Genomic DNA, 27,066 nt, shown 5'->3' with positions numbered 1-27,066 from the left:
CAAAAGTGATCTGGAAGATTTGTGCAGCTTTGGAGTTTTTAAGCTGTTTTCCAGTGTTTTAGACAAGCAAGGCCTTACGTGCCTTACACAGTAAATTCTTCATAAACATCCGCTCAGTGATTTTACACAATCACGCTCCCACGCTTCTTGGCCGGCTCGCGAAGTTCCCCGTTTCTCGGGGCGGGTGCGGGTGGGGTGGGGGTCACTTCCCCAGGTTTCTGGGCACTGGAGCTCCTGTTGCATAAGCTCGGCCCCTGGCCACTGGGGCCCGACGAGGCGCAAGCCGTGGCGTGATATGCCCACACCCGCTCCTCGAGATCCGCTGGGCGGTAGGTAAAGCGAGATGCTCTAGGACACTCGTGGATCCTGGGCCCGCGATTCTGGCGCCAAGGTCTGCGCAGGGCGGGTGCCAGAGCAAGCCACGCCCCCACAACAACAACACGCCCCCTGCCGCCGCTCCGTCAGGTGCGCGTGCGTCGCCGCCCCGCTCGCCAGCCCCGCCCCCTGCCGCCGCTCCTCCAGGTGCGCGTGCGCCGCGGCGCCGCTTGCAGACGGGACTGGTTCTTCCCTGGCTGGGCGGCGAGTCTTCGCTTCTCCGCTCTCTTCGGCGGCCTCGTCGGCGCGTACCCTCCGGCCCCTGCCGGGAGTCGCCCGGCTCCCGGCCGGTCCCCTGTGGTCAGCCCGGCGGCGCGTCCATGGCGTGGCGGCGGCGGCCCGAGGCCCGCGGCGCGCTGGCGCTGCTGGCGCTGGCCCTGTGCGCTCCCGGGGCCCGGGGCCGGGCTCTCGAGTGGTTCTCGGCTGTGGTGAGCACCGAGTACGTGGACCCGCAGACCAACCGGAGCGTGAGGAGCGTCTCGGAGAGCGGCCGCTTCGGCGACAGCTCGCCCAAGGAGGGCGCGCGGGGCCTGGTGGGCGTCCCGCGCGCGGAGGACCGCGACCCCGAGGGTTGCGAGGCCGGCACTCGCTTCCTCGTGCCAGGCGGCCGGGGCGCCGCGCCCTGGGTCGCGCTGGTGGCGCGCGGGGGCTGCACCTTCAAGGAGAAGGTGTTGGCGGCGGCACGGAGGAACGCCTCGGCGGTGGTCCTGTACAACGAGGAGCGCCACGGCAACCTCACCGCGCCCATGTCCCACGCGGGTAAGCCGCCGGCGCGCGGGGACGGGCGGGGCGGGGCGGCCGTGCGCCGGGGTCCCAACCGGCCGCGAGGTCCTCTGCCGGGACCCCGAGGGGCGGCGGTGATGGGCTCCGGACGTCGGGACCTGCGAGGGTAGCGCCAGCTTGGCTCGGTGTGACCCCCGGTGCTCTAAGGAGGGAGGCGAGCCTCCGGACAGAATTACATCTTCTCCCCGGGTCGTTGAGGTGAAAGGTGTCCTGTGTGGGAAGGAGGGCGGTGGGGGAACGGAAGACTTTAAAACCCGCATGAGGAGGATTCTGGTTCTCACAGGCGGAAAGTCTCTCTAATCAGGAGTCCCTTGCCATTCAGTGTTTCCCAAAGTCAGATGCGGCTGGAGTGGAAGCTCTTTTCCAGGGCTTTGCAGGGTCTGGCAGTCCCTTCACCACGTAAGGCGGTGGCTCGGTGACACTCTGGTTTCTTCACTTTAATAATGTATGTCAGTATTCTAAACTTTAAAGTGGGACAGTCTGTATTTAACTGAGTCCAAAAACCTGGCCTTAAGTTGAGTATGTTTTCTCATTTGCTAAATAGAAGGTTGTAATACTGGCTCCATTGTCAGATTCCTTGAGTGGAGTTTAGATGAAAAATTTTAAAGTGATCATGCAGGGAAAGATTTTGTTCTTAGCTAGGCAACCCTTCCCACAGGCAGTTTTCCGAGGCAACAGGTTACATCTTCAAGCACTTAGAGTTTGAAAGGTTTATTTTGCAAGGGTTCTTATTCTCAGAAAGGGCTTCCTGGGTGGCTCAGCAGTTAAAAAAATCCTCCTGCAATGCAGGAGACTCAGGTTCAATCCCTAGGTCAGGAAGATCCCCTGGAGTAGGGCCCAGGCAAACCACTCCAGTATTCTTGCCTGCAGAATCCCGTGGACAAGCCTGGTGGACTACAGCCCATAAGGTCACAAAGAGTCGGACACGACTGAAGCAACTGAGCACACAGGCATGCATCGTTCTCAGAACTGAAATTCCAAGTACTATTTGACTGATAATAGAGTCTGACGGCCTTCTAAGATCAGACTCATTCTGAACTTCCTGGGATCAAAATCTTTAAAGTATCTGCTGCTGCAAGTCAGACATTCTTTTTCCCCCTGTGCTTTTTGACTTTTGTTCTGTTTTGGCTTCTTGAATGCAGGTTCAGAATACGTGTAAAATGAGGACAGAAGGGTGACTTTGGACTTGGCCTGTTTTAGCAGAGTGATGGAACGGAAGTCAGTTCAGAGGTGGGGAAGTGAGACTGTTAGAATGATGCTTTCAAGACGGTTGTTGGCGAGGGCTGGGGAGGTGCTGAGAAATGGGTAGAAACTGGGGAGAGGTGGGATGAACGGCATAGTGAGTGAGGCATGTTGAAGCTGAATGGCGGAGAAAAGGTAACTGCAAGAGTCAGGTCTTTGGGAAGGATGGCGGCTATGTCCAGGATTCTCGGAGCGGTTGAGCTCTGATAGCAGAGGGGGAAATTCCTCAATTGCGACAGAGAGGAAGTGGGTTTGGGGAGGAAATGGGAGCAGATGTCCATGCGGTGACATTGGGCAAGGCAGCACCTTTGGTGCAGTTATTCCAGTTGTACCCAAGTCCCTGTTGCTGCAAAACTCTCATGAGAAGTGCTGTCCGAGTTCACACAGCATTCCAGACGCATCCTGTGGACAGGGTTCTGTCGGAGAAGAGAGGGCAGTGTGCCAGGATTGTCTGATGCTGGGTCCTTGCCTTCACTTCTGAGTCTGCAGCTTCCTGTGGGCTTTCTCTTTTCCATGGCAGTTCTTTTCCATCCACAATTTTCTAAATGTGTCTACTGCATTTTTTGGTAATGACACTAACATCCTTCCAGGCTAATCGCACTCTTCTAACCATGGTTCAGCAATCTTGCTTGCTTATCTTACAGACATATAATTTATCCGGGCTCAGAAAGCCCCTCATTGATGCTCATTTTAAATTTTTGTGCAAGCTTCTGTTACCATTCTTGGTGTCCCTTTTAGTCTGGTTCAGTGTAAAATTAATTCTGTTTGAGGAAAGAGACAAAAGTAACAATATTAGCAGTTTTTTTTTAAAAAAAGTGTGACAGTTCCCAGTGCAGAGTCAGTTCTTTGCTTACAGCCCTCTGAGGTAGATGCTTTAACCCCATTTTACGGATGAGGAGACTGAAAGAATTGAAATAACTGGCCCCCGGGAACAAGGCAATCTATGGCCAGATCATTCTTTATTGCAGGGGCCTGTCTTGGCCTGTATCCACAGGATTCCAGTTGTGACAGCCAGAAATGGCTCCAGATATTGCCAAATGTCCAGGGGCAGAGAGGATGACAGTAACATCCCAGATTTGAACTGCTGACTTAAAAAGAGACGAATTTGGTAACAGTGAGACCAGTGGGTTACACAGAGGAAAAGCTGAAATCCACTTAGTCTGTTGACTAGTCCACGCAGAAATATAAGGGCCTCTGCTGTGTTGGTGACTAGAAATGGAAAAGAAGGTCCCTTCTATTCTGAGAACTCGGTCCCGCCGGGGCCAAGGGTACAACTGTGTCATGTCTTCTTGAGAATGGATTGGAATTAAGAATGGAGTGAATGGAATTAAGTCAGAAGAGGAGCTGGCTTTGACAGACTTGAATTTTAAAGGTTACACAGAACCTTGACAGCAGCTCAGACTTTAGTTTTCCCTATTTTGTCAGAATGTGGCTGGAGCCAGTAAAAACCACTGATCCGTGGTTCTCAGTGTTCCTGTGTGATACTAGGGGTCTGTGTACATAGGTCACGTGGCTGCTACTGAACTCCGATTGTGATGATCTCCTCCCAAGTCTCAGAGTTTCAGCAGTTTTTCTTTTTTCTTTTCTTTGGCTGTGCCGGTTCTTCACTGCTGCGTGGGCTTTCCTCTAGTTGTGTCAAACGGGGACTGCTCTCTAGCTGCAGGTTTCTCACTGTGGGGGCTTCCCAAGTGACGCTAGTGGTAAAGAACCTACCTGCCAAAGCAGGAGATATAAGAGACTCGGGTTTGGTCCCTGGGTCGGGAAGATCCCCTGGAGGAGGAAGTGGCAACCCACTGCAGTATTCTTGCCTGGAGAATCCCATAGACCGAGGAACCTGACGGGCTGCAGTCCATGGGGTCACTAAGAGTTGGATGCGACTGAAGCGACTTTCCATGCACACACACTCTTGCAGAGCATGGGCTTTAGGGCGCGGACTTAAGTAGTTGCTGCTCCTGGGCTCAGCCTCTAAAGCACAGGTTCAGTAGTTGTGGGGCAAGGGCTTAAATTAGTTGCTTCTTGGCACGTGGGATCTTCCTAGATCAGGGATTGAACCTATGTCTCCTGCATTGTCAGGCCGATTCTTTACCACTGAGCTACCAGGGAAGCCCGTCAGCAGTTTTTCTTGAACCCTGTTGCTTGACTGCTAAAATCCAGTACAAGATGTTGTGGACTTAAGTCAGAATTTTACTGTGGCTCGAAAATAAGTTGTGACTTTAAGACAATATTCTATCAGGACTGTAACAGCCCTAACTGTAAGGACTGTGACTGTAATGCCCAAGGTTGGTTCTCTTTCCTTTGACAGATGAATAGAGAGTGGCCAGTTTGGGCCACATATGGCACCTGCTTTTGGGTAGAAATGCCTGAGACACGTATCAGCCTTTGAGGAGTTCACAGCTTAGTGGAGTGATAAACAGACCTTTCCAGGCCATATGATTGGGCCCTCAATAGAGTTATATGCCCACGTGCTTAGAAAGCAGAAAGGAGGGGTATCCAATGTAGGTCTTGCAAAGGTGATTAGGGGCTGTTTTGACCAAGAAGAGTAAAAATTGATATAAGTCAAGCCGTTGAAACGAAAGCTTTTAGAGAGGATTGGCCTTGATGTGGTGACTGCTAGTTAATTACAGGCTGATCCTCCAGCTGACGTCTTGAGTGGCTGTTTAGACTGGCACTTTGCTTGTGTCAGCAGTTTACTGAGGCCAGGTGTTGGCAGGGCTGAAAGGTGTGTTTGGGGAAGGGGCCACTGTAGGGGTGGCGGGAGATGACACATGATAAGAAGTCCCTTAGCTTAAGAGAGGTGTACACTCTGTTTGCAGAGCGTGGGAAATGGTGTTTTATGAGTGAGTGGTGCTCAGTGATCTTGAATGCTTTGCTCTCACAAATGAGCTAAACATTTAGATTTGAGTTTAGCTTGTATTTTGGTGCCCTAGGAAGAGATGGCACCCTACAACCTCATAGCAGGTGGGATAAACAGCCTGTTCCCAGAGAGCAGGCAGACAGAGTCTTGAAGGACAGCTTAAGTTGAAGGTTTCTGGGTGACTGTGGTATGGGGGCTGTGTGAGGAGCTGTAGGACCTTTTGGGTGACAACAATGGCCAAGACTGAAGGCCTGAGATGAAGTAATGCATTTAGCAGGGCTGCAGATTGTTGAGTGCTGTACTCGACAGATATAGAATATCCTTGAGCAAGCCGGATTTCTCCAAAACAAAACGTGAAATTCCGAGATGAGAGTTGCATGTATTTTTGAGTCCTCATCACTCATCCCAGCCAACCATAAAGACATTTGTGTTTGGCATGATAACTCACGTTCTGGAGACGTTTCCATTCCAGTCATATTCCATGTACTATTTCCCCTGCAAAGGGAGTCTCTGAGATTCTCCTCACCTTGGGTCAGTTCAAGGAGAATACCAGAAGAGAAACCAGTTTTTCAGGTCGACTCATTCATACAGAAACCATTCTGTTGGGTCATCGCGTATGATGCTGGAGCTACAAAAACTAATAAGAACAGTAGTCCTTGTCTAGTGAGGAGGAGGGACTCACCAAGACATTATATGTGTGTGTGTGTGCCAAGTTGCTTCAGTCGTATCTGACTCTTTGTGACCCTATGGACTGTAGCCCGACAGGCTCCTCTGTCCATGGGGTTCTCCAGGCAAGAAGACTGGAGTGGGTTGCTGTGGCCTTCTTCTGGGGATCTTCCCGACCCAGGGATTGAACACACATCCCTTATGTCTCCTGCATTGGCAGACAGGTTCTTTACCACTAGCACCACCTGGGAAGCCCAAGACATTCTATAGCAAGTGAATAAAAACCAGTGTACTTAAGAGGCATTGCTGTATCATATACACAGAGGTGTGGGATGCTGGAAACCAAGGTTGAACCTGTGCTGAATCTTAATTTTTCCATGTTGGGTGCAGGATGGAGAGACTGTGGACGTTATTGGAAAAAAAGAAAACCTAAAAGGTCATGGGATTCTCATGCTGGATCTTTTACGTGCATTTTTTAAAATTTCTTACTTTTAATAGTTTTATAGTCATATTTACATACATTTACAAATTGTTCAGTTTACAGTTATGAAAGCATACCAGTTTTTATGTTTAGGCATATTAAAGTAAAATTATACTAGTAACGTCTCACCACTGGGTATCTTTGATGTATTTTCCTTCCAAAGGAAGCTATTTATTTTTATGTTTGTAGACTTTTTATTTTGTATTGGGGTATACAAATACCTTTAATAATGTTGTGATGGTTTCAGGTGAACAGCAAAGGAATAAAATGCATCTCTCGCTGCCTGCATCAGTTTTCTAGACCAGAAATCTAATCCGCCACTTTAAATATTTTAGTAGTTCCCGTCTCCTTCAAGAGAATGCTGAAATCTACTTTAAATAGTTTCCTAGGGAGGAGAAGTGGTACACTAGACTCATATGACCCTGCAGAATTTTGAAGCTGTGGACCAAAACAGTTTTTTTTTTTTACATATTTTGTTTGTTTTTGACAAGGTAGTTAGAGGAACTATTATTTTTCAAGAAGGTTTATGGTCATGTACTCTATGCAAGACGTTGAGTTACATCTAAGTTAGAAATACAACAAACTGCCTTCCAGGAGTTAGTGACTGGTGGTTGTTTGCAGGGAGGGGCGGGCACTGCATATAACGACCTTTTTTTGGTGATTGGTAGCAATGCGAGGCTTGGGGAAGAAAAACATTCAAAGGGTTTTTTCTTCCCCTGTCCCAAGACTTTGAGCGTCTTTGCCTTCTGTGAGGAAATTCAGCTGTTTGGTTTGGAAATCAGCTGTGACTTGCTCTCTCAGGCCACCGGGGCGCTAAGACTGGCCCAGGGAGGCAGTGATAGGAGGACAGGGCAGAGCCAGAAGGGGCCTGTGCTAGGCACCCCTGGGGGCCCTGCACCCAGTGACCCTGAGCTCAGCTGCCCTGCCTCCATTCATCCCCCTAAACGTCCCAGAAAAGCCAGGCATGGGATAGAAGTCTTCATTCTGAGCTTCATGATTTAAAGTAGTTCCTGAAGGGACTTCCCTGATGGTCCAGTGGCTAAGACTCATCACTTCCAGTGCAGGAGGCCCTGGTTCAATCCCTGGTCAGGAAACTAGATCCCACATGCTGCAGCGAAGACTCGGTGCAGCCAAATAAGTAAATGTTAAGTAGATATTTTAAAAATAGAGTAGCTCACAGAGGCAGTCTTGCTGCCAAAATAGTTCAGTGGCTAAACCATGTCCGACTCTTGGCCACCCCATGGACGGCAACATGCCAAGCTTTTCTGTCCTCCACTATCTCCCAGAGTTTTCGCAAACTCATGTCCGTTGAGTCGGTGATGCCATCCAACCATCTCATTCTCTATCACCCTCTTGTGCTCCTGCCTCAATCTTTCCCAGCATCAGCGTCTTTTTCCAGTGAGTTGGCTCTTCACATCAGGTGGCCAAAGTATTGGAGCTTTAGCTTCAGCATCAGTCATTCCAGTGAATATTCAGGACTGATTTCCTTTAGGATGGACTGGTTTGATCTCCTTGCTGTTCAAAGGGCTCTCTGTACTTAGAGTGTGGCAAATGTTAGCCCTCAGCCTGGGCACAGTATTATTACTTTTTAATGATCTCTTGTAACTTAGTGAACTAGGAGTTTTTTAGGGGAAAACTTGAGACTGACGCTGGAGGTGTTTCGTTCCGGGTGTGCTTCTTATAACCAGAGCGTTTCTGCAGCCCTCCCTTGAAGTTTCAGGTGTTCTCAGCCCATCCGCCATCTCTCACTCATTTAGGCAACAAGTATTTATTAAACGCTTACTATGTGCAAGCTGCCTGAGGCACTGGAGGTAGAGAGGTAAACAGGATACCTTTATGTATATTGAGTCACTAAGCAAACCGGACCAGTCGCCAATGCAAATATGCTTTTATGATGGTACACCGCCTAGAAAACCTCCCTTCTTTTTGCTTGATAAACTCTTCCTGTCCATCAAGATGCACTCCCTGCCCAGGGGAAAGTTCCTTCCCATCCCAGAAAATATGATCACCTCATTTCTGCAGCTTTTCCTTATTCCACATTATCATTCAATAATCAACAGTCCAAATAGAAAAATCATCATTCCCATTGTACAGCTGAAGAAATAGTCTCAGAGGACCCAGACATGAATTGTCAGGGGCAGGTTGGAGCCCAGTCTGGAGGTCCCGAAGCCTGTGTTCCCCCTCCCCTCCCCAACCCCCCACTCACAGGGGGAAAGGCGGAGGCACACGCGGAGGAGCTGGCTCTTCCAGGTGCTGCGTCACATTGAGCAATTCTCTTGAAGATGTCTCAGCCCTGGTCTGTAAAACGATCACTCACCTCTTTCTGCCTCGAGTGAAGGCACAAATATGAAAAGGCTTGAGAGTTGGTTTCTGCATTAACAACCAAAGATTGTTCTGTGAGTACAGAAATTGTACCTGTAACCATAGCATAGAAACGGTTTGTTTTTTGTGTGAACGTGGAGACAGGTCCGTGGGGTTCACGGTACTGTCCTTTCTGCCTTAGTATGTGCTTGACATTTTCCATTGAAGGAAGCTTTTTTAATTTATGAAGGGGTCTTCAGCTTACAGGGCACCCCGTAATCACACATGGTGTAGCTCTCCTCATTGGTCCTGTGTTTGTCTTTCTCAGCTACTACCTGCTTGTTTCCCTGAAGGCAGGAAATGCCTTGCTCCTTATTGAGCCTCCCTAGGGATGACGTGGAGGATTGTGCGAGCACTCAGGCAGCCATGGCACTTGACCAGTGAACTTTTAGTGGGTCACAGCATGGGCTTGACAGGAGCCACCTTAGAAGGCTGCTCTTCTGAGGTTTCAGTAACTAAATCCCCATGGCCGAGGGCCACAGCGGATTTGCTACGAATTAAACTTCTCCCCACAGTAAAATAGTGTTAGAATGTGGTTTCAGTGTAATGCTGGAGAACAGTCTTTAAATGTATTTTTTTAGGTTAGTTTTTGAAGGGATAATACATACACAGGGCAGAGAATTTTTGCTATGTCCAACTCTCTCCCCCACCACCTCCGCCAAGGTAGGTGGCGCTCTGTGTTTGTGTGACCTTCAGGGGTGTTCTGTATTGATATGACTACGTAGACCTCTTGTCCACACAGTTTTTTTACATGATGCTTTTTTTCCCTCCTCTGTCTTGACTTCCATCAGTATTAATAGAGCTGCTGCCTCAGTCTGTACACACACTATAATTTATGTAATGGTTTTCTTGTTGATGGACATTTAAATTGTGATAGCAAAAACTGAGAAAAGGGACTTACCTGGTGGTCCAGTGGTTAAGAGTTCGCCTTCCAATGCAGGGGGATAGGGAGTTCCAGAAAAACATCTGTTTCTGCTTCGTTGACTACACTAAAGCCGTTGGCTGTGTGGATCACAACAAACTGGAAAATTCTGAAAGATATGGGATTACCAGACCACCATACCTGTCTCCTGAGAAACATGTATGCAGGTCAAGAAGCAACCGTTAGAACCAGACAGGGAAGAATGGACTGGAAAAGAATACATCAAGGCTGTATTTTGTCACTCTGCTAATTTAACTTGTATGCAGAGTACATCATGCGAAATGTCAGACCGGATGAATCACAAGCTGGATTTAGGATTGCCAGAAGTATCGATAACCTCAGGTATGCAGATGATACTCTGATGGCAGAAAGAGAAGAGGACCAAAGAGCCTCTTGATTAAAGTCAAAAAGGAGAGAGAAAAACTGGCTTAAAACTCAACATTCAAAAAACTAATATCATGGCATCTGGTCCCATCATTTTGTGGCAAATAGAAGGGGATAAAGTGGAAACAGTGGCAGATTTTCTTTTCTTGGGCTCCAAAATCACCACAGATGGTAACTACAGTGGTGAAATTAAAAGACATCTGCTCCTTGGAAGGAAAGCTATGACAAACCTAGACAGAGTATTAAAAAGCAGAGACATCACTTTGCTGGCAAAGGTTTGTCTAGGCAAAGCTATGGTTTTTTCCAGTGGTCATGTATGATGTGAGAGTTGGACTGTAAAGAACACTGAGCGCCGAAGAACTGATGCTTTCGAATTGTGCTGGAAAAGACCCTTGAGAGTCCTTTGGACTGCAAAGAGGTCAAACCAATCAATCCTAAAAGAAATCAACCCAGAATATTCATTGGGAGGACTGATGCTGAAGCTGCAAAACTTTGGCCACCTGATGTGAAGAGCCAACTCATTGGAAAAGACCCTGATGCTGGGAAAGATTGAAGGCAAGAAGAGAAGGGGGTGACAAGAGGATGAGATAGTTAGATGGCATCACTCACTCAATGGACATGAGTTTGAGCAAATTCCGGGAGACGGTGATGGACAGGGAGGCCTGGCGTGCTGCAGTCCATGGGGTCGCAGAGTCAGATATGACTTAGCAACTGCACAACAAAAACATTGAATTGTACACTTGTTTAAAAGAATGAATTTTATAGCATGTGAATTATATCTCACTAAAATTGCCTTTTCAAAAACAAAACCCATTTGTGTTTTCTTCAAGCTCACTTCATTTTCTTTGTCTTTCTGTTGCTCTTTTTCTTATAGGAAATTAGTTTTTATCTTTGTTATGTTACATGTATTTCCCCCCTGCTAGCCATTTGCTCTTTTGATCTTGAGTCCTTAATTTTGCTTTCTTTTAGTCAGAACAGACAATTTTTATTTTTATATAATTGGTTAGTTGCTCAAATCTTTTTTTTAAAAGAAGTTCTGAGAGGATTTTTCACACTTGGAAAGGTTTTTCTTCAATATCATTTATTTTTTAATGTCCATGTTTCTTCTGGCTTTTCTCAGTTTTTTTCTTTTTTATATATTTACATCTTGGATTTTTTTAGAATTTAATTTTGGCTTTAAGTTGTAAAGAAAGGATTCATCTTTTTTATCCTTAGATGGTACTCAGTTGCACCCATACTTTTTTTTTTTTAACCATAGTCCATTTTACCCTTTGATTTGGAATCCACTTCTGTCGTTTACTGAATTCTTTTATGTTTTGGGGTCTAATTTCTGGGCTGTCTTATGCTACTACCACACTGTTTTAATTATTTCGACTATAAAGGCTAGTTCAAGTTTTATCGATTACAAAGGTTTCCTAATCTTGATTATTTTTCCCCTAAGTGAACATTAGAAGCAGAATTTTTAGGGTTTTTAAAATCCCATTGAGAATTCTAAAGATTAACTTATAGATGAAAAGTGAAAGTGTTAGTTGCTCAGTCATATCCAACTCTCTGTGACCCTCATTGACTGTAACCCGCCAGGCTCTCCTGTCCCTGGGATTTCCCAGGCAAGAATACTAGAGTGGGTTGCCATTCCTTCTCCAGGGGATACTCCTGACCCAGGGATCGAACCTAGGTCTCCCGTATTGCAGGCAGATTTTTTACCATCTGAGCCACCAGGGAAGCCCAATTTATAGAGAGATTCATGTAAAATTGGCCTTTATAGCCCTTCTTTTTTATTTCTCTTACTTTTTTGTCCTGTTTGCTCATGCATTCAGAACAACATGAAATAATATTGAACAGAGTAGGAATTCTCAGATTGCTTCCCTGAGTTAATGGGTACGTTCAGGCATTTGTATTAATATTTATAAGTGAAATCGGTATTTGTGTGTGTGTGTGTGTGTTTTTTTACCATGTTTGGTTTAATTATGCTAGAAATAACTTTAAGACTTCTTTTTTTATAAAAGCTGCTGTGGAACACTTATATATGTTGCTCTTTAAAGATTTGAGAGTAGAATTCTCTTATGAAACTGAATGGGGGGCGTGGGGGGGCTCTTGCTTTCGAGGGGGTATTTCTTAGTGATTTATTCTGCTTCTTATATAATCAGTCTGTGTTCTCCTTGGTCACCCATGTTGGTAACTGGGGTTTGTGTCCACTTTATCACAGTTTTCAGTCACATGTGCATGGAACCTTACTTTCTCCGTATCTTATTTTGTGTTTTGTTGATTGCTTTGTTCTTTATTAAGGAACAGGAAACATAGTGGTCATTATGGTTAGTTACCCAAAAGGAAGAGAAATTGTGGAACTTGTGCAAAAGGACATTCCGGTCACCGTTACCATCGGGGTGGGCACCCGGCACGTCCAGGAGTTCATCAGCGGTCAGTCCGTGGTGTTTGTGGCCATTGCCTTCATCACCATGATGATTATCTCGTTGGCCTGGCTAATATTTTACTATATACAGCGCTTCCTATACACCGGCTCACAGTTCGGAAGTCAGGTAACCATCTCTCGTTAACTTTGCTTTTTAAAAGATCATCTGTAAATATTTCCTGTGTATTCTTTTTGAAACTATTAGACAATACCTTTAATTTCATTATCATTTATAATATTTAAGTCATTGATATGTGGGAGTTTTTTTTAAACAAGTTTTAAGTTAGAATATATTCAACTTTATGTGCTGTAGGAAATCAGGTCATCTCTCACTCCTGCAAAGATCCTCTCTCCTTTCCAGACATAAAGGGATGACAAAAAGGCATGAAGTTGGGGGGGACATGGTTGTGTTTTGGAAGAGAACTGGCCCTGCCTGTCTCCACAGTGGAGCTGCATTCAGAGCCATTTATTTGTGGGGGTGCTGCCTCAGTAGCAGCAGAGCAGGGCCCTGTGGGTCCCACACTCACCTGTTGTCTTGAGAACCATCCCTCCTGGCTGCTCAGGCTGCAGATGGTCATTCCTGGGTCATCTTCTGCCTCTGACCAGGAAGCCTCTGTCCTTTTAGGGGCCTTCACAGATGAGTGTATGGAGCCCCGTCCTCAGCTGACTACTTTCTTACCAATAATCAAACATAAGATTGGTTTCTTCTTCAGGCATGGAATTGAAAATAAGTATTGTTGATCAAACAGCTCCTAGGTTACACATGACTGTTCTATATGCTAGGACTTAAATGGTAGTTTTGTTGTTGTTGTTGTTGTTTAAATTATTTCATTGTAGTCACTAAATTTTTGCTTTTTATGACTTTTTTTCCATAGCTTGCTTATACTATATGAATTTTTAAAGTAGTGACTTAAACATTTCAATAATAATAATAATGTGTTTCTTCCCTAAGAGCCATAGAAAAGAAACAAAGAAAGTTATTGGGCAGCTTCCTCTTCATACTGTAAAGCATGGAGAAAAGGTAATATTTTCATGATTGTTTTTTGTTTGTTTATAATATGAATCTGGGGACTTCCCTAAGACTTTGCCTTTCAACGCAGGGGACGTGGGTTAGATCCCCTTGGTCGTGTAGCTAAGATCTCACATACTTCTCAGCCAGAAAACCAAAACATAGAACAGAACAAATTGTAACAAATTCAATGAAGACTTTAAAAATGGTCTGCATTTTTTTAAATCTTAAAAAATACATATATATAAAATACCAATCCATTTGTATGTCTTAGCTGAGAGTGTTGATCATGGAGTTTTGGCTAGTTTGTTAATTTTGACATATGTGTTTATTTTAAAGAAGAGTTGACTGAAACACTCCAGTGTATGTGAAGAGCCGTCTATACCTGTGCTGCCCAGGAAGGTACCCCTAGCCACATACAGCTGTCTGAATTTAAATGAACTAAATTAAACTGAAAACTCAGCTCCTCAGTCACCCTGGCTGCATGTCAGATGCTCAGGTGGCCATACTAGCTACTTGCTGCCAGACTGGATGGTGCAGTCAGTCAGACACAGGTGACTCCGAAGAAGCTCCAGTCTCTATACCAGAGACACTGAGGCTTAAATCCACCTCTGTTAAATCTTATGCTCTGTACATTCTCTCCGACTCCCTTAATTACAGGGAGAAGAGACTGGGATTTATGGAGAAGAGGAGAAAAGATAACTGAGTCCTAATCGCTGGGCCACTAGGGAAGTCTCTAAAAGGCCAAACTCATAGCAGAGTTCAGAAGCATTTTTGCAATAAATCCTAAGTTTCAGAACCTCATGTTCTTAGAGGATAGGTTCCTTACAAGGAAAACAGTTGCTAATGCAGGAACAGTTACTCTTTTAATGGCCCATTTTCAGTGCTGTGAAACGTGAGGCAACATAGCCACGGGTGGGCTCCATCGTTTGGGTTTGCTTCTTTTCCGCTGTAAGTTGTTGAGCCCTGATCCACGCCGACACTGCAGCCTCCAATCCCCAAGTGCCCTTGGGTTCACAGCTCCTCCTGTGACCTGCTTAAAGGATTAAAGCTTCAGGATAACACTCATTACATTTGGAGACCTTTGATTTTAAAGCTTTGAGATCAGATATTGATGGTTCCTGTGGAATATTTACCATTAGGATACTCCAGGAATCATATTGTTGGCTGCATTCTCTCCCGGATGCCTTACATTGTAGTAACAGTGAATTTGCAGGCTCGGTGCAGAGTCCAGGTTTCTTTCCATGTGGCTGTATTCAAAAGGAGAAGTGGGGGGAAAAAAATCCCATCTCATGGGAAGATTAACATATGATTTACAAATTACGAGGGTCCCTGGCGGAGCGGGGGGAGAGAGAGAGTGGGTCTGTGCGTGGGGGGCATGCGTACCTGCTCAGTTGTGTCCAGCTCTTTGCAACCCTGTGGACTATAGCCCGCCAGGCATCTCTGTCCATGGAATTTCCTAGGCAAGAATACTGGAGTGGGTTGCCATTTCCTTTTCCAGGGGGATCTTCCCAACCCAGGGATCTAACCTAAGTCTCCTGCATTGGCAGGCAGATTCTTTACCAGCTGAGCCATCAGGGAAGCGCCCCCTGGGGGAGAGAGTCCCCAGCAAGTATCTTGAGACAGGCTGTGCATTCCACTAGCAGTTCCATGATGAGCATAGTTTTATGTTCCTCTTGAAATGTATGTTCTACTTTCTGGCAGGAAATCCGTCCTTAAGTATGAGAAGACATAGATTCATATGTGTAATTTACTGTATGAAGTCTTTGAGAACATAAGTCAATTGATATTATCCTCTTCTGTACAGAACAATTTTGAAAATATGCTTCTACAGACTATTGTCAGAAATAATGGTTAAAAAAAAAGAAGTCTCCATAAATGATCCATGAGGTATATAGGTGGATTTTCTGGCAATCTTACATGTTTAATTTGTGCAAATAAAGACTGTGGTTTTTCTTAAATCTACATCTTGTTGAGTTCCGGAGACTGGTTGTTTCCTAGTTTTTCTTATGGACTCAATCACAGTAATGTATAAGCTTGCAGACCATTAGGGAAGTAAAAATGATTTCATCATTCTTTCTTGGCATGTGAAAAAAGGTGATAATGTCTAGTTGCAACATGTAATTTTAAGTTCAGTGACAAAGTTAATTTTAGTGCAATCTTTGATAGCAGTATCCACATATAAAATCAGTTTTTACTGCTTGCTTGTTAACAAGTGACCCATGTGCTTAAAAGTACTTTTAAATAATTACATGATGACTGTGAAGCTGTGTTCCATAAAATTAACTTGCTGAAGCTACGGACCCTGGTAACTGAGTCCCTGTCCCAGAGTCCTGGAGGAGAGAAACTCATTGGCCAAATTTGGGTCAGGTGACCAGGTCGGCCATGCTTATTACTTTGATTGATGGCTGAAGCCAGGTGGACATATCTAGGTGGTACCCAGGGAAGTGGGATGAGCTGACACCCCCAGAAAGGTTATGACTCACAGATTCTCCGAAGCTGAAATTGTGTCACAAGACTGCTTCCCCAGAAATTTTTGTTTCTTTTTACCTGTATTAACTTGATGTACGAAAAAGTAACTCAAGCTTCCCACTGATAAAGAATCTATCTGCCAATGCAGGAGATGTGAGTTTGATCCCTAGGTCAGGAAGACGCCCTGGAGGAGGAAATGGCTGCCCACTCCAGTATTCTTGCCTGGGAAATCCCATGGATAGAGAAGCCTGGTGGGCTACAGTCCATGGGGTTGCAAAGTTGGACATGACATAGTGACTTTAAAAAAAAAAAGTCAACTTATTTTAATTTGTGGTTCTTTTATCACTAGTGAGGTGAATATTTTCAGATACGTAGTCCCAAAGTATCTCATTTGTAGTTTCTCATGTGTGGGTTATAACTTTGCATTTTCTCATCTACAAGTTATAACTTTGTTCTTTAGCATATTCTAATGAAGCCTCTTTTGTATTATATTTCCAATGATTCCAGAAAATGTATATCTTATTAGATATTCATTCTCTTTGTAAGTTTTATATTTGAACAAAATTTATTATAATAAAGCAGGTATTTGCATTTCTACAGCCCTTAAAAATATGGTCACTTAAAAAAATTAACAGCCCCTTATTTAAAGAGAGAAGGAAATGGCAACCCACTCCAGTACTCTTGCCTGGAAAATTGCATGGATGGAGGAGCCTGGTAGGCTACAGTCCATGGGGTCGAAAAGAGTCAGACACAACTGAGCGACTTCACTTTTCTTTCTTTCTTATTTAAACATTATTCGTATCTGATTAGGTAGACAATGAAATTTTTTCCTTTTCAGACAAATTCTTTTAAAAATAAAATCTCTTGATAGTGGTAAAGATAAATGCCAAGTAGAAATTATCTGTATATAATTTCAGGATGTACCAATGCAGACTAGAATTCATCATTGTTTTAGTTGAGTTATAGTGAGTTTTGTTTTTGTTTAGATTTTGTTGTTGTAGTGAGTTTTACCAAGAGTGTATTATTTACTATTGTTAGTTGCTCAGTCCTGTCCAACCCTGCAACACCATGGACTGTAGCCTGCCAGGCTCCTCTGTCCATGGGATTTCCCAGGCAAGAATACTGGAGTGGATTGCCATTTCCTCCTCCAGGGGATCTTCCTGACCCAGGGGTTAAATCCAAGTCTCCTGCATTGGCAGGGGGATTCTTTACAGTCTGAGCCACCAGGGAAGCACATACTATTTGCTAAGGATACAGCAGATTCTTTGCTCTTCTTTTTTACAGGGGATTGATGTCGATGCTGAAAGTTGTGCAGTGTGTATTGAAAATTTTAAAGGAAGGGACGTTATCAGAATTCTGCCATGCAAGTACGTACTCTTACTTCCTGGGATGTTAAAAAATCACAAGTTTCAGGTTTCTGACCAAAGAGTTAACGTGTCTTTCAGGATATGCCGATCTTACTATCAGGTGATACCTTGCGATCATCTCACCTCTTAGAAAAGCAGCTCAAAGTCTTCAAGGTCCTCTTGTACTGTTTTACTCTAAGACTGTTTTGCTTGAAGACTTCAGGTGACCATTAAGACCCACTGTCTCCATTTTTTGCAGATTGGCTTTTAATCTTATAGGCAAGGAGGCTTCAGTAGGGTCTTGGGGGTCTATACTGTACATTTATCAATGGAGAAAGTCTGCCATGTTGGGAGAAAGGAAACTGAAGCTGGCCAGGTGAAGGCCCTGGAGGAGAGGGCCAGGGACAGTCAACAGACTTGGCTCAGGCTCTGCTATTATTATCATTTTTTTTTTTTTTTAGCTTTTAAATATTGTAATTCTTACGTTTTAAACTAGTGAACATTTTCCCAGACATTTATTAGAAATGTTATCCTTAAAGACATTTCCTGGTTATGTATTTTTATCTGTTATTTTTCTATGGAGATGCCTTTTTTCTTAGATTAGGCTCCACTGTTATTTGCACCCTGAGTTTGGATTCTTTTTGGGGTTGTGTGAAATAAATATTCCTCCTTTATTTAACTAGGTGTTTTTTTTTTAGCAACAGAAGCTTATGTTTCCTTTTTAATCATGAGATGCTTTAACTTTTCTTTAAAAATTGCTCTGTCAGCAGAAAGGTGTACAGAGACTGTGTTTTAAAGCTGGTCATTTTAAATTCTGCTTCGCATCGATGAGAAGCAGGTCACAAGTTAGCATGTAATTGTGCCTCGGTTTATGTTTTTGAGTGTTCAGAGTATATACCAGTACTTTATAGGAGATAAAATTCTCAGGAATTCTGTGGAGGACATGAAGTAATGAGGATCAGAATAACAAAATTAATTTCCCTGCATCAAGATAGTGAACTTGAATCTGCAGGAGTTCATGTGGGTTGGTGTGCTGGGTGCTTACTGGATTGGGGTCGGTGTCAATTGATGGGCTCCTGTAGAACATTATTAAAATAGAAAAGAATCATTATTCTAGGCTGGTTGAGGGCAGGTCCTTGTGACTTGTACACCACACAGTGAGCAGCCAGGTTTCCTGCTACAGGAAATGGAGACGCTCCTGATGGCCGAGCTGGGACTTGCACTCATATCATAAACAGCCGAGTGTCTCCTGAATGTGCATGTATCCTGGTCACCTTAGTGGGGTTTTCATCCCCTGCCCCCACCCCACCCCAGTTTTCTCCTGTGATTTATTTCAACTAATTTCCCAGTGGAACCAACATATTTATTTTTCTCAAAACTATTCCTGTGGGTCGGTTTCAGTTTAAGGATGGATAGATAGATCACAAGACAAGCTGGGTTGGACCACCTTACATCCTTACCTGCTGTTGTTTTTAACTGCCCTGACAGGTTTCCCTTTGGAGAAAAGGTCTTTAGACAGTGACGACAGTAATAATAACGAAAAATTGCTGAGGATTTATAGTGCCCACTACCCTAGTAGCCACGTGGTATGTGGGCTGCTCAGAACAGCCTTTGAGGTAGGTGCAGAGGGGCCTCAGGATCCGTTCACAGTCATAGCATCTGATCACACAGCTGGCATCTGAGCCTGATCGGTGTGGTTCTGATCCCCACACCCGCTTACCTGCAGCACAGATAAACTGCAGACTCATCACCCGAGAAGGGACGTGAGCCAATGAAGAGCTCAGTAAAAGAAGAAAATTCATATGTGATTTCTTTTTTTGACTCTGAAACTAATGTGTTCATTCTAGAGAAATGTAGATGCTACAAAAATACATTAAGTGTTTTTTTAACTTGCAGCCCACAGATAACTTTAATATTTTAATTGCTATTTTGCTGCCTTTCTACTGGAGTCACTTTACATAAGATACTATCAGCTTTTATTAGCTTGTTACTGTTAGTTAACTCTTCAGTTTCTTAGGCACATTCATTCCCGAAAGGCTAACAGAGGCACGTAAAAATACATTCCAGCATGATACAGAAATAAACCATGCTGTTTTCGTGCAGTGAAGGGGGAGTTTCCCTCTAAATGCCAAATTCCGTTTACTTTGGAAAGTAGAACAGATAACCTTCCAGGGTAAGTGGATACACTGGAATTTTGATATGACGGCATTTAACTTGTAAACAAGAAGATGAGTTGGTAGGATGTGTTATTTCCTTTATAAGGTATAAGCAATTATTTTAAGACATTAACACGTACTTAATTTTTTTAGGCATATTTTTCATAGAATATGCATTGACCCATGGCTTTTGGATCACCGCACGTGTCCAATGTGTAAACTTGATGTCATCAAAGCCCTGGGATATTGGGTTTGTTACGTTTTTGTTTATATTCAATCTCTGCTCCCCCCACCCCACTGCCCCCCATTCTCCCTGAGTGATTTGATTCTGTTCCTGACCAGAGAGGCAGGAGGAGTGAACCAGATGCTCCTTCTAGGGTTCTTCTGGTTCCTGAAGAAAATTTCCTCTATATCAAAAGTAAATTCTTAAGACATTCCCCCAAAATCAATGAACTTACGGGGTTATTGAATAATACACTAGGTGTATGCTTAAAGTTTGTACTTAGAGTGGTATTTTTGCTATATGTTGTAACACTCTGCAGGGTCTTGTAGATGCTGGTCAGTGTCCTGGAAATAATTATTGTAAAACATCTTACCTGCAAGGAGCCAGGTGCACATTTTACATACAAGGAAGCGAAAGCCAGCACCTCTGGACACGAGCTCTCCTGATACCTGGGTTTCAGAGTCAGATAGCTCGGGAAATTCCTCCCGCAGCGAACGTGCTCCATCACTTTGCCATACTGAGCTGGTCACAGGGCCACGCTCAGAGAACAGAGCCGGGAGGGCGGAGTGAAAGAGAGCAGGTTATTGCAGCTGTGCTCTGAAGGACTTAACGCACATTAAAATATTGACTCCTGGCCCCTTTGGGAGGGGAGCGCTGTTTTAGTAGCCACCTTTAGTAACCAGAAACATGAGCTTAGGGAGAAGTTGCTCACCTGAAGTCACAGGTGATGTGATGGGTTATCAGCTTTCAGGTGTAAGTTTGCTTAATTCCAGGGTCCAAGCTCTTAACTCGCCTCCTACCCAAAAGAGGGAAAAGAGGTTTTCCTAGATTGTTATACTTTTAGAGTCTAAATATAACCTATTACTGTCCCAAGATACTCTTGGTTAAATATAAATTGTTTTGAAACAGATCTTTGAGGGAAGTAACTTAAATATCAGATAATTATTTTTCTTGTTGCTAAACATAAGATGTTTTTGCAGCATTTACTAAAGAGATTTCTTTATGATAATGAATTTATGTGACTATCAGCCCTCAAGGCTGCAGGCCCCCTTCAAAATATTTTTCATTTTCCAGTTCAGCATATCTTTAAAAGAGAGCTAAGGGACCATGCACTATCTTAATAACCAGTGCGATTTTCTGTGAATTACAGTGTTTGAGTGTGAGTTGTAGAGGCCTCACTGTGGATACACAGAGAGGGAGGCAGAACTGTGTTACTGGAACCTTACCCACCTGGATGTCTAGAAAACGTGTCTCTGCTCTAGAATCTCTAAGGTTCATTGACTCGTTTTGATAACTGGCGGCTTCCCTCAGCTTGGCGGGTGTCCTGGGCGTTCTTAGAGGCCGTGGCGCGTTCTCTCTCGCCCAGCCCTGCTGGGACCGTGTCTTAAACAGTGGGAGCCAGGGATTAAACAGATGGTTTCCTGGCAGTCTTCCTCCTCCTCCTCCTCCTTCTGTAGATGCACTCTGAAACGCCTTTTGAGTTGCTGTCTTCATTAGTTGGTAACTTTAGACCTGCTTTTAATTTCTAAACATTTGTGGAAAAGGCATTCCGTTGACCTTAGCATTGAGACTGTTTTTGGAAATGCATCTGCGTATATTTCACGTGTTAAAAATCAAGACTAATTTTACATCAGGTTGTCTTGCTTTCAGAACGTTAGTTTCAGAAAGCTAGAATATGTGTTCCCAGAAAGCTTGTTTCCTGTTTTGAAGCAACTTACAGTAATTTGAAATCACACTGAAGATATTAACTTGTCTTGCCTTTGTTTGTTTATTTGTTTAGTTCTTTGACAGATAGGTCTTTTTCTTTAGACCTGTTGGCCCTCCTGCATTGAGTTGTAGAGTGTTTTACCCTCTCCTCTCGTGTGGTAACTAGTTCTAATTTCCACAGGGAGAAAATGACCACAGTGAGAGCAGCCACTGCCCCTCACAGACTGCAGAGTGGTGCCTGACTTTGCAGCTGTGACCGCTTTGACATGCCTCTTGTCCCTGTCGTGTTTGCTCTGGGGCCGGCCTTTATCAGGGGTGTGCAGTGCTGGGTCTGGACATGGCTCTGGAGAGACAGAGCTGCACAAGGCTCCACCCTTCTGCTCACTGGCTCCTAGGAATCCCGCCATCTGTACTGGCGGGGGGCAGGCATGCACCCCACCCCACTGGCCAAGGAGGCCTGTTTGGAGAGTGTGGGACACAGAGAGGGAAGGCCTTGACCCTGCCAGCAGCAATGGGAGCGTTCAGGGAGGGCTTTCTGGAGGGACTTTTGAGCTGCGTGTTAATGGATCTGCGTATCACAGGTCAATGGCGAGTGACCACGTGGGGTCTGAGATGGGCAGCTCGTTCAGCCTGGCAGGTACTCAGACAGGTGCCTGGAAAAACAGGGCAGGGCAGGCGGAGCGGGGGCGTGGGCGCGACGGCAGCCCAGCAGGACTTGTTGGTTGGTGTGGCAGGCGTCTTCTCTGGGGGTGCCTGTGGGGAGGCAGTGAGCCACGCAGTGTCCAGGGGTGGGGAGAAGGTTCTAGGACGTAGGCGGAGCCGGCCGCAGGAGCAGCAGTGCCTTTGGCCCTGAGGACCCTAGGAGTAGAGCAGGGAGCTAGGCTGTGCGGTGTTCAGCCTCAGCCCAGACTCACAGGGACACCCACCCGCCCCCGGTAGGCCTTTTCCCAGCAGATTCGTCCATCACAGCTTTGACTCTGGTGTTGCCCAAAAAAAGGTTTCTGGATGGCCCCCAGGTTTTGAGACTCAATGCAGGGGTCCTTGTAGGGTCTCCTGTACCCACTTTCCTGATCTTATTTTCTTCTTTAAAGCGGCACATGGGGCAGTGGAGGCACAGTGGGAGCAGACACACCCTGTGCAGAGTCGGCGCTCTCCGAGTGAACCAGGGGCAGTCTGCAGCCCCTGAGGGTCGGGAGCCTGCTTGTCTCCTGAGCCCTGGCCACTGGCAGCAGTTAGGGCGGCCTTTCAAGCTCAGGGCCATGGTCTCAGTGGCCAGCAGCCAGTCAGGCTGCTCAGGAAGCCAGGAAAATGCATTTGTGACAGAGCTTCACTTTCTGTCAATACATAGTTTAAAAGCTGGCATCGCTTGTGTCAAGGGGAAAAATGGTTTTTTGGAGGAAAAGCATTTAGGCCATAAAAAGCTATTTACTGGAAGTAACTCACTTTTTGGTGATGCTAAGAAGATACTGATGTGCTTTTTGCAATATTGGTGTTTAAATAGTTTGTTTGAATTATGAGCAGATGATGATAGATAAGCCTGATGGTGTTACTGAGAAAAGGTGTTTTCTTTGCTCTAACTCTCAAGGGCGAGCTTGAGGACGTGCAGGAGGTGACTGCCCCAGAATCTTCCCCTGGGGGTGTCTCGGCTGCAGATCTGAGTCTCTCGGTACCGGACGGCGAGAGAAGTGACACTGGCAGCTCTGAGTCGCCCTCCACCAGTGACCCTGTGCTGCCCTGTGCCGCCGGCTTTAAGGACGATGCAGGTGAAAACACAGCCTTGCTGGGTGAGTCACTGGCCGGTGAGCAAACACAGTGGTGTTACCAGTGCTTGAATGAAAGTGAAGAAGCACACAGTGTGCAGAAAAAACATAAAGGAAGAATGGAAACCATAATCTTGCCCCTGCGGATACAATACCGTTTCAACATTTCAATAAATATATCTCAGATTTTTTTTTTCTGTGTGTGAGGAGGAGGCGAATATCATTTATGTGCCCTTAGGTAACCCGTTTCTTCCTCTTAGTGTACGAAACTCTGTATCCGTAGACAAGACATGTGATTTTGTGCAGCTGTGTACTAGCACATTCTGGGTTCAGTATAGTTTCTGTAAGCCACATCCTGCTGATGGGCTTTTATCATCAGTAACACTGAAATAACTTGAGTGTATACATTTACCACCTAGCTGTCCTGTGTCCTTGTAGGTAAAATAGAACGGATTGCATTTTTAAAGTTACTGATGCAACTTCCTTCTTTTCCTATTTGTTGGTCATTTATATTTCTTTTCTGAGTGGCCCATTTCATCCTTAATTTATTTTTCTATGGAAAAACTAACTTTTTCATATTGATTCTAAGAGCTCTTTGGTCTTTGCTGTTTTTTTATCTTGTCCAGCCTTCTCTTACTTTGCATGATTCTGCCTTTGATAGAATGCTAACTTAGGAAAGTCTTCTCGGGGTTATTAACTTATATTTTACTAACAGTTGTGGTTTTGTATTTTATGCTCAAATCTTTAATGCACATAGCTTCAGAAAAGATGTAACTCAACTATTTTTCCCAAATATTTAACGACTTGTCAGTTGTTTAGTGATCATTACTTGTGAATAATATGTTTTGATATTCACAAGGCAAGGCAAATTTCCTCATCTTTATTCTTATTTTAAAAAATTTCTGAGCTGTTTTTCATTTTTTAAGATTAATCTTAAAATCAGTTTACCATGTATAAGAAAATCCCATGAAAATTTTTATTATAGTTGAATTAATTTATAGATTAACTGAGAAGAATTGATGCTTCTAATTTTGAATTTGCCAACCTGTAAAAAGAAGCATATTTTTCCAAATTGGTAATACTCAAACTGAATCGGTTTGTCTTTTTTTTTTTGTACATTTTTAGAATGTGGGAGGCAAAGATAGAAACATGAGAATTGAAGTTTTAAAGCAGGACCAGAGGAAGAAAGGATGCGTTGTGTAAGAAAAAGGGAGGATGAATTTCAGAGAGTTAGGAAGTGGAAAGCTGGATCGGTAGGAGTTCTAGCCGGGCCTCCTAGCCGGGTCTCCTGCTGGGAATGAACCGCCCTGTTTTCAGCAGTTCCATTGCAGTGAGCCCAGATGCATTCCATTGTAATTTTTGCTGTTTCCTTCAGTCTCCAGAAGGGAAACGAAATTTGTTTCCTCTACTACTTGACTACCCTTGAGATATTTCAGGACAGGTAAAATTCTTAAGCTGAATTTCTAAGTATTTGTTCACCAGTAAATTTGACAAGTAATTAATGTGTTAATATTATTTCTAGCCTACCATCATAACAGCATCATTTGAGAAATATTACATTGGAAAAAAGTTAATTCTTTCCAGCCGACCTTAGGACTTCCAGAGTATAATGTAACTTCACCAGTAGCTAAGCTAACACTTTCTTGACCCTCAGGAGCATCTGGAGATGAAGGTGGGGGTTATTAGGGCAGCCTACTCCCTGGAGAAGGTATCTGCAGCAGTGGGTTCCTCTCTGGCCCACTTGACCTCAGGTCTGGTTGTAGGTGAACTCACAGTGCTTGGCTCTCCTAGTTTTGAGGAGGTACTGTATTCCTGAAAGAAACCTTCTGCACCAAAACTATTCTCTTCTCCTTTCCTAGTAACATCCGACTGGACTCGAATGCCAGTTTGAACCTCTCCAGGTCTCAATTTCCAGTCTCTAGATTGGGGATAATAATGTAGACGTCTCTAGCTTGTAGGGTCAATATCCATTGCCCAGTAAACGCAAGCTGCTGTCTTCATGGGTGGTGATGCCATCGCTGCGCATTTGGAAACACACTCTGGTTAATCCCACCAGCTCAGCCTGCATCTTTTCTGTTGCATGGTGCTGACCACATGCTTGCTAACTAGACTAGAAAACCTCTCATGCTCTATATGAAGAAGGTGTTTTTGTATTTTCTTAACTCTCTGTCGGGAATAGGTTGCTGTTTCTCCATGTAAGTTTTATTTAAAGTTTTCTATAATTTGTTTCATGAATGATGATCTCCAAATGTTACAGTGTTTATGTAACCAAAGCCCAGGATATGCCCAGCGACTAACACTGGCTCCCGTTGCTTTGTTGTAGAGACAGGCAGGAGCAACACTCAGCGTGACGGACCCGCCTGCTAGCGTGCAACCTGTGGACCATGTCACGGACAGAGCCTAGGCTCGAATTAAAGGACATTTTATTTTTGTTACTTTAGTGCATAGTTTGTATATGTGAAAATAATGTACATTCTTTTACCTTTCAGGTTCTAATTTGGTATACAAAGAGCTCAGATATTTTATTCTTTCAAGAGACTTTTTGATTAGTCGTGATATATTTATCTATTGAAATGTGTCATAAGATGATTCTGTCTTCTCAAGGCTGGTTCTAGCCTAAGCACGTTGACTTTAGACTAGTTGAAATGGAGTTGCGTGGTTATATTCAGTAATCGGTCATTCGAGTTTCCCTGGAGGAAAGACTTTCTTTGAACATTAAGCTTGTCAACGTGATGAGAGACGTCCGTTGCTTTCCTGCACCTCTGTACTTTAGAGAGATCTCCAAACCCGAGAGCACTTTCATTGTTGTTTTTTAAGTTTGGAATTATGAGAAAAGTACTGGTGGGCTTGAGTAATTTCTTTTCTCCCTTTTATTACCTAATTTCTTCTAATAACCTTGATGGGGAGGGAAGTTTTGTCCCTTTTTTCTACAAATAAAAAAAGCTGTCACATGCGGCATCAAGTTCTTCATTGCTTGTTAAGGAAATGGAGCAGACAGACTCTGGGTTATTTGGGGGATTTTTGGTTGTTTTTTGAGGTAAGTGATGAATTTACTGATTTCAGCTACAGTTTAATCTTTACAATTAAAAGGGTGATAGATAGAGACTTTCAGTTGCTGTTAAACAAGTAACCAGTTTTCTAGATTAATTTTAAAGCAATGGAAAAAAGCAGTGAACTTGTTTCATCATCTCTCCCCTCTACTCTTGTTTGCTGTTCTTCCTCGAAGGTAAGGGAATTAGGCTGCTCTGAAGCTTTGGGGGCTGCTTTCTAAGTTGAAGAAGTGATGAAACACACAGTGGTTAAGACTGCACGCCCACTGCAAGGGCTGCAGGTTCGATCCCTGATTGGGGAAGTTCTGCATGCCACAGGGGTGGCCAGAACAAAAAAAAAGACACATTCTGCTCTGCTGTCACTTCTTAGAGGTGGAAGGTCCAGAGAGGAAGAGTTAGTTTTTTTTACAACTTGAAATTGTAGTCCTTTGTAGCTTCCAAACTGTTTACTGTGTACATCTTTATTTCATGGTAAAAATAAATGTTTACTAGAGTATATAATTTTTAAAGTGTAAACAATGTATTCTTATAGCTGTATCTAAGACGTAAAGTTTATATAGTTTATTTTTTTTTTTCAAGTTACTTAGGACACTCTGATTCCAGCCACTCAGTGAAACTCTAGGTGATTAAACAGTGTTACTGATATCAACAGAGGCCGGACTCCATGGGAAGAGCTATTGGGATAGAAATTGCCTTACTCTTGAGTGCTCATTTCAACAGACACTGCAGTGGGTTTCCATAATAGCCATCATCTTTGAAATTTGCCTTTCTGTGTTGTTCATTGCAAATAGAAAAATATGTCCCTGAGTCTATACCAAGTAGATTGCTCTTTGTGTTTTCAGACACATACTAGCGGAAAGTGCTG

The 27,066-nt window shown here is 44.2% G+C and overlaps 1 protein-coding gene across 1 annotated transcript; it reads left to right on the top strand.

Annotated features, from left to right (window-relative positions):
- Nucleotides 1-695: 695 nt before the first annotated feature.
- RNF149 (ring finger protein 149) lies at nucleotides 696-26,180 on the top strand. The gene is made up of 7 exons (XM_052649026.1): nucleotides 696-1,134; nucleotides 12,355-12,605; nucleotides 13,431-13,499; nucleotides 17,244-17,326; nucleotides 19,615-19,711; nucleotides 22,977-23,175; nucleotides 25,475-26,180. The coding sequence occupies exons 1-7, from the start codon at nucleotides 696-698 to the stop codon at nucleotides 25,516-25,518; spliced, it is 1,182 nt and encodes a 393-aa protein (XP_052504986.1). The 3' UTR covers nucleotides 25,519-26,180.
- Nucleotides 26,181-27,066: the final 886 nt, after the last annotated feature.

This window comes from Budorcas taxicolor, chromosome 11, assembly GCF_023091745.1.
Source record: "Budorcas taxicolor isolate Tak-1 chromosome 11, Takin1.1, whole genome shotgun sequence".
NCBI classification, from domain to species: Eukaryota; Metazoa; Chordata; class Mammalia; order Artiodactyla; family Bovidae; genus Budorcas; species Budorcas taxicolor.
This window is presented reverse-complemented; position numbering and strand designations above follow the sequence as displayed.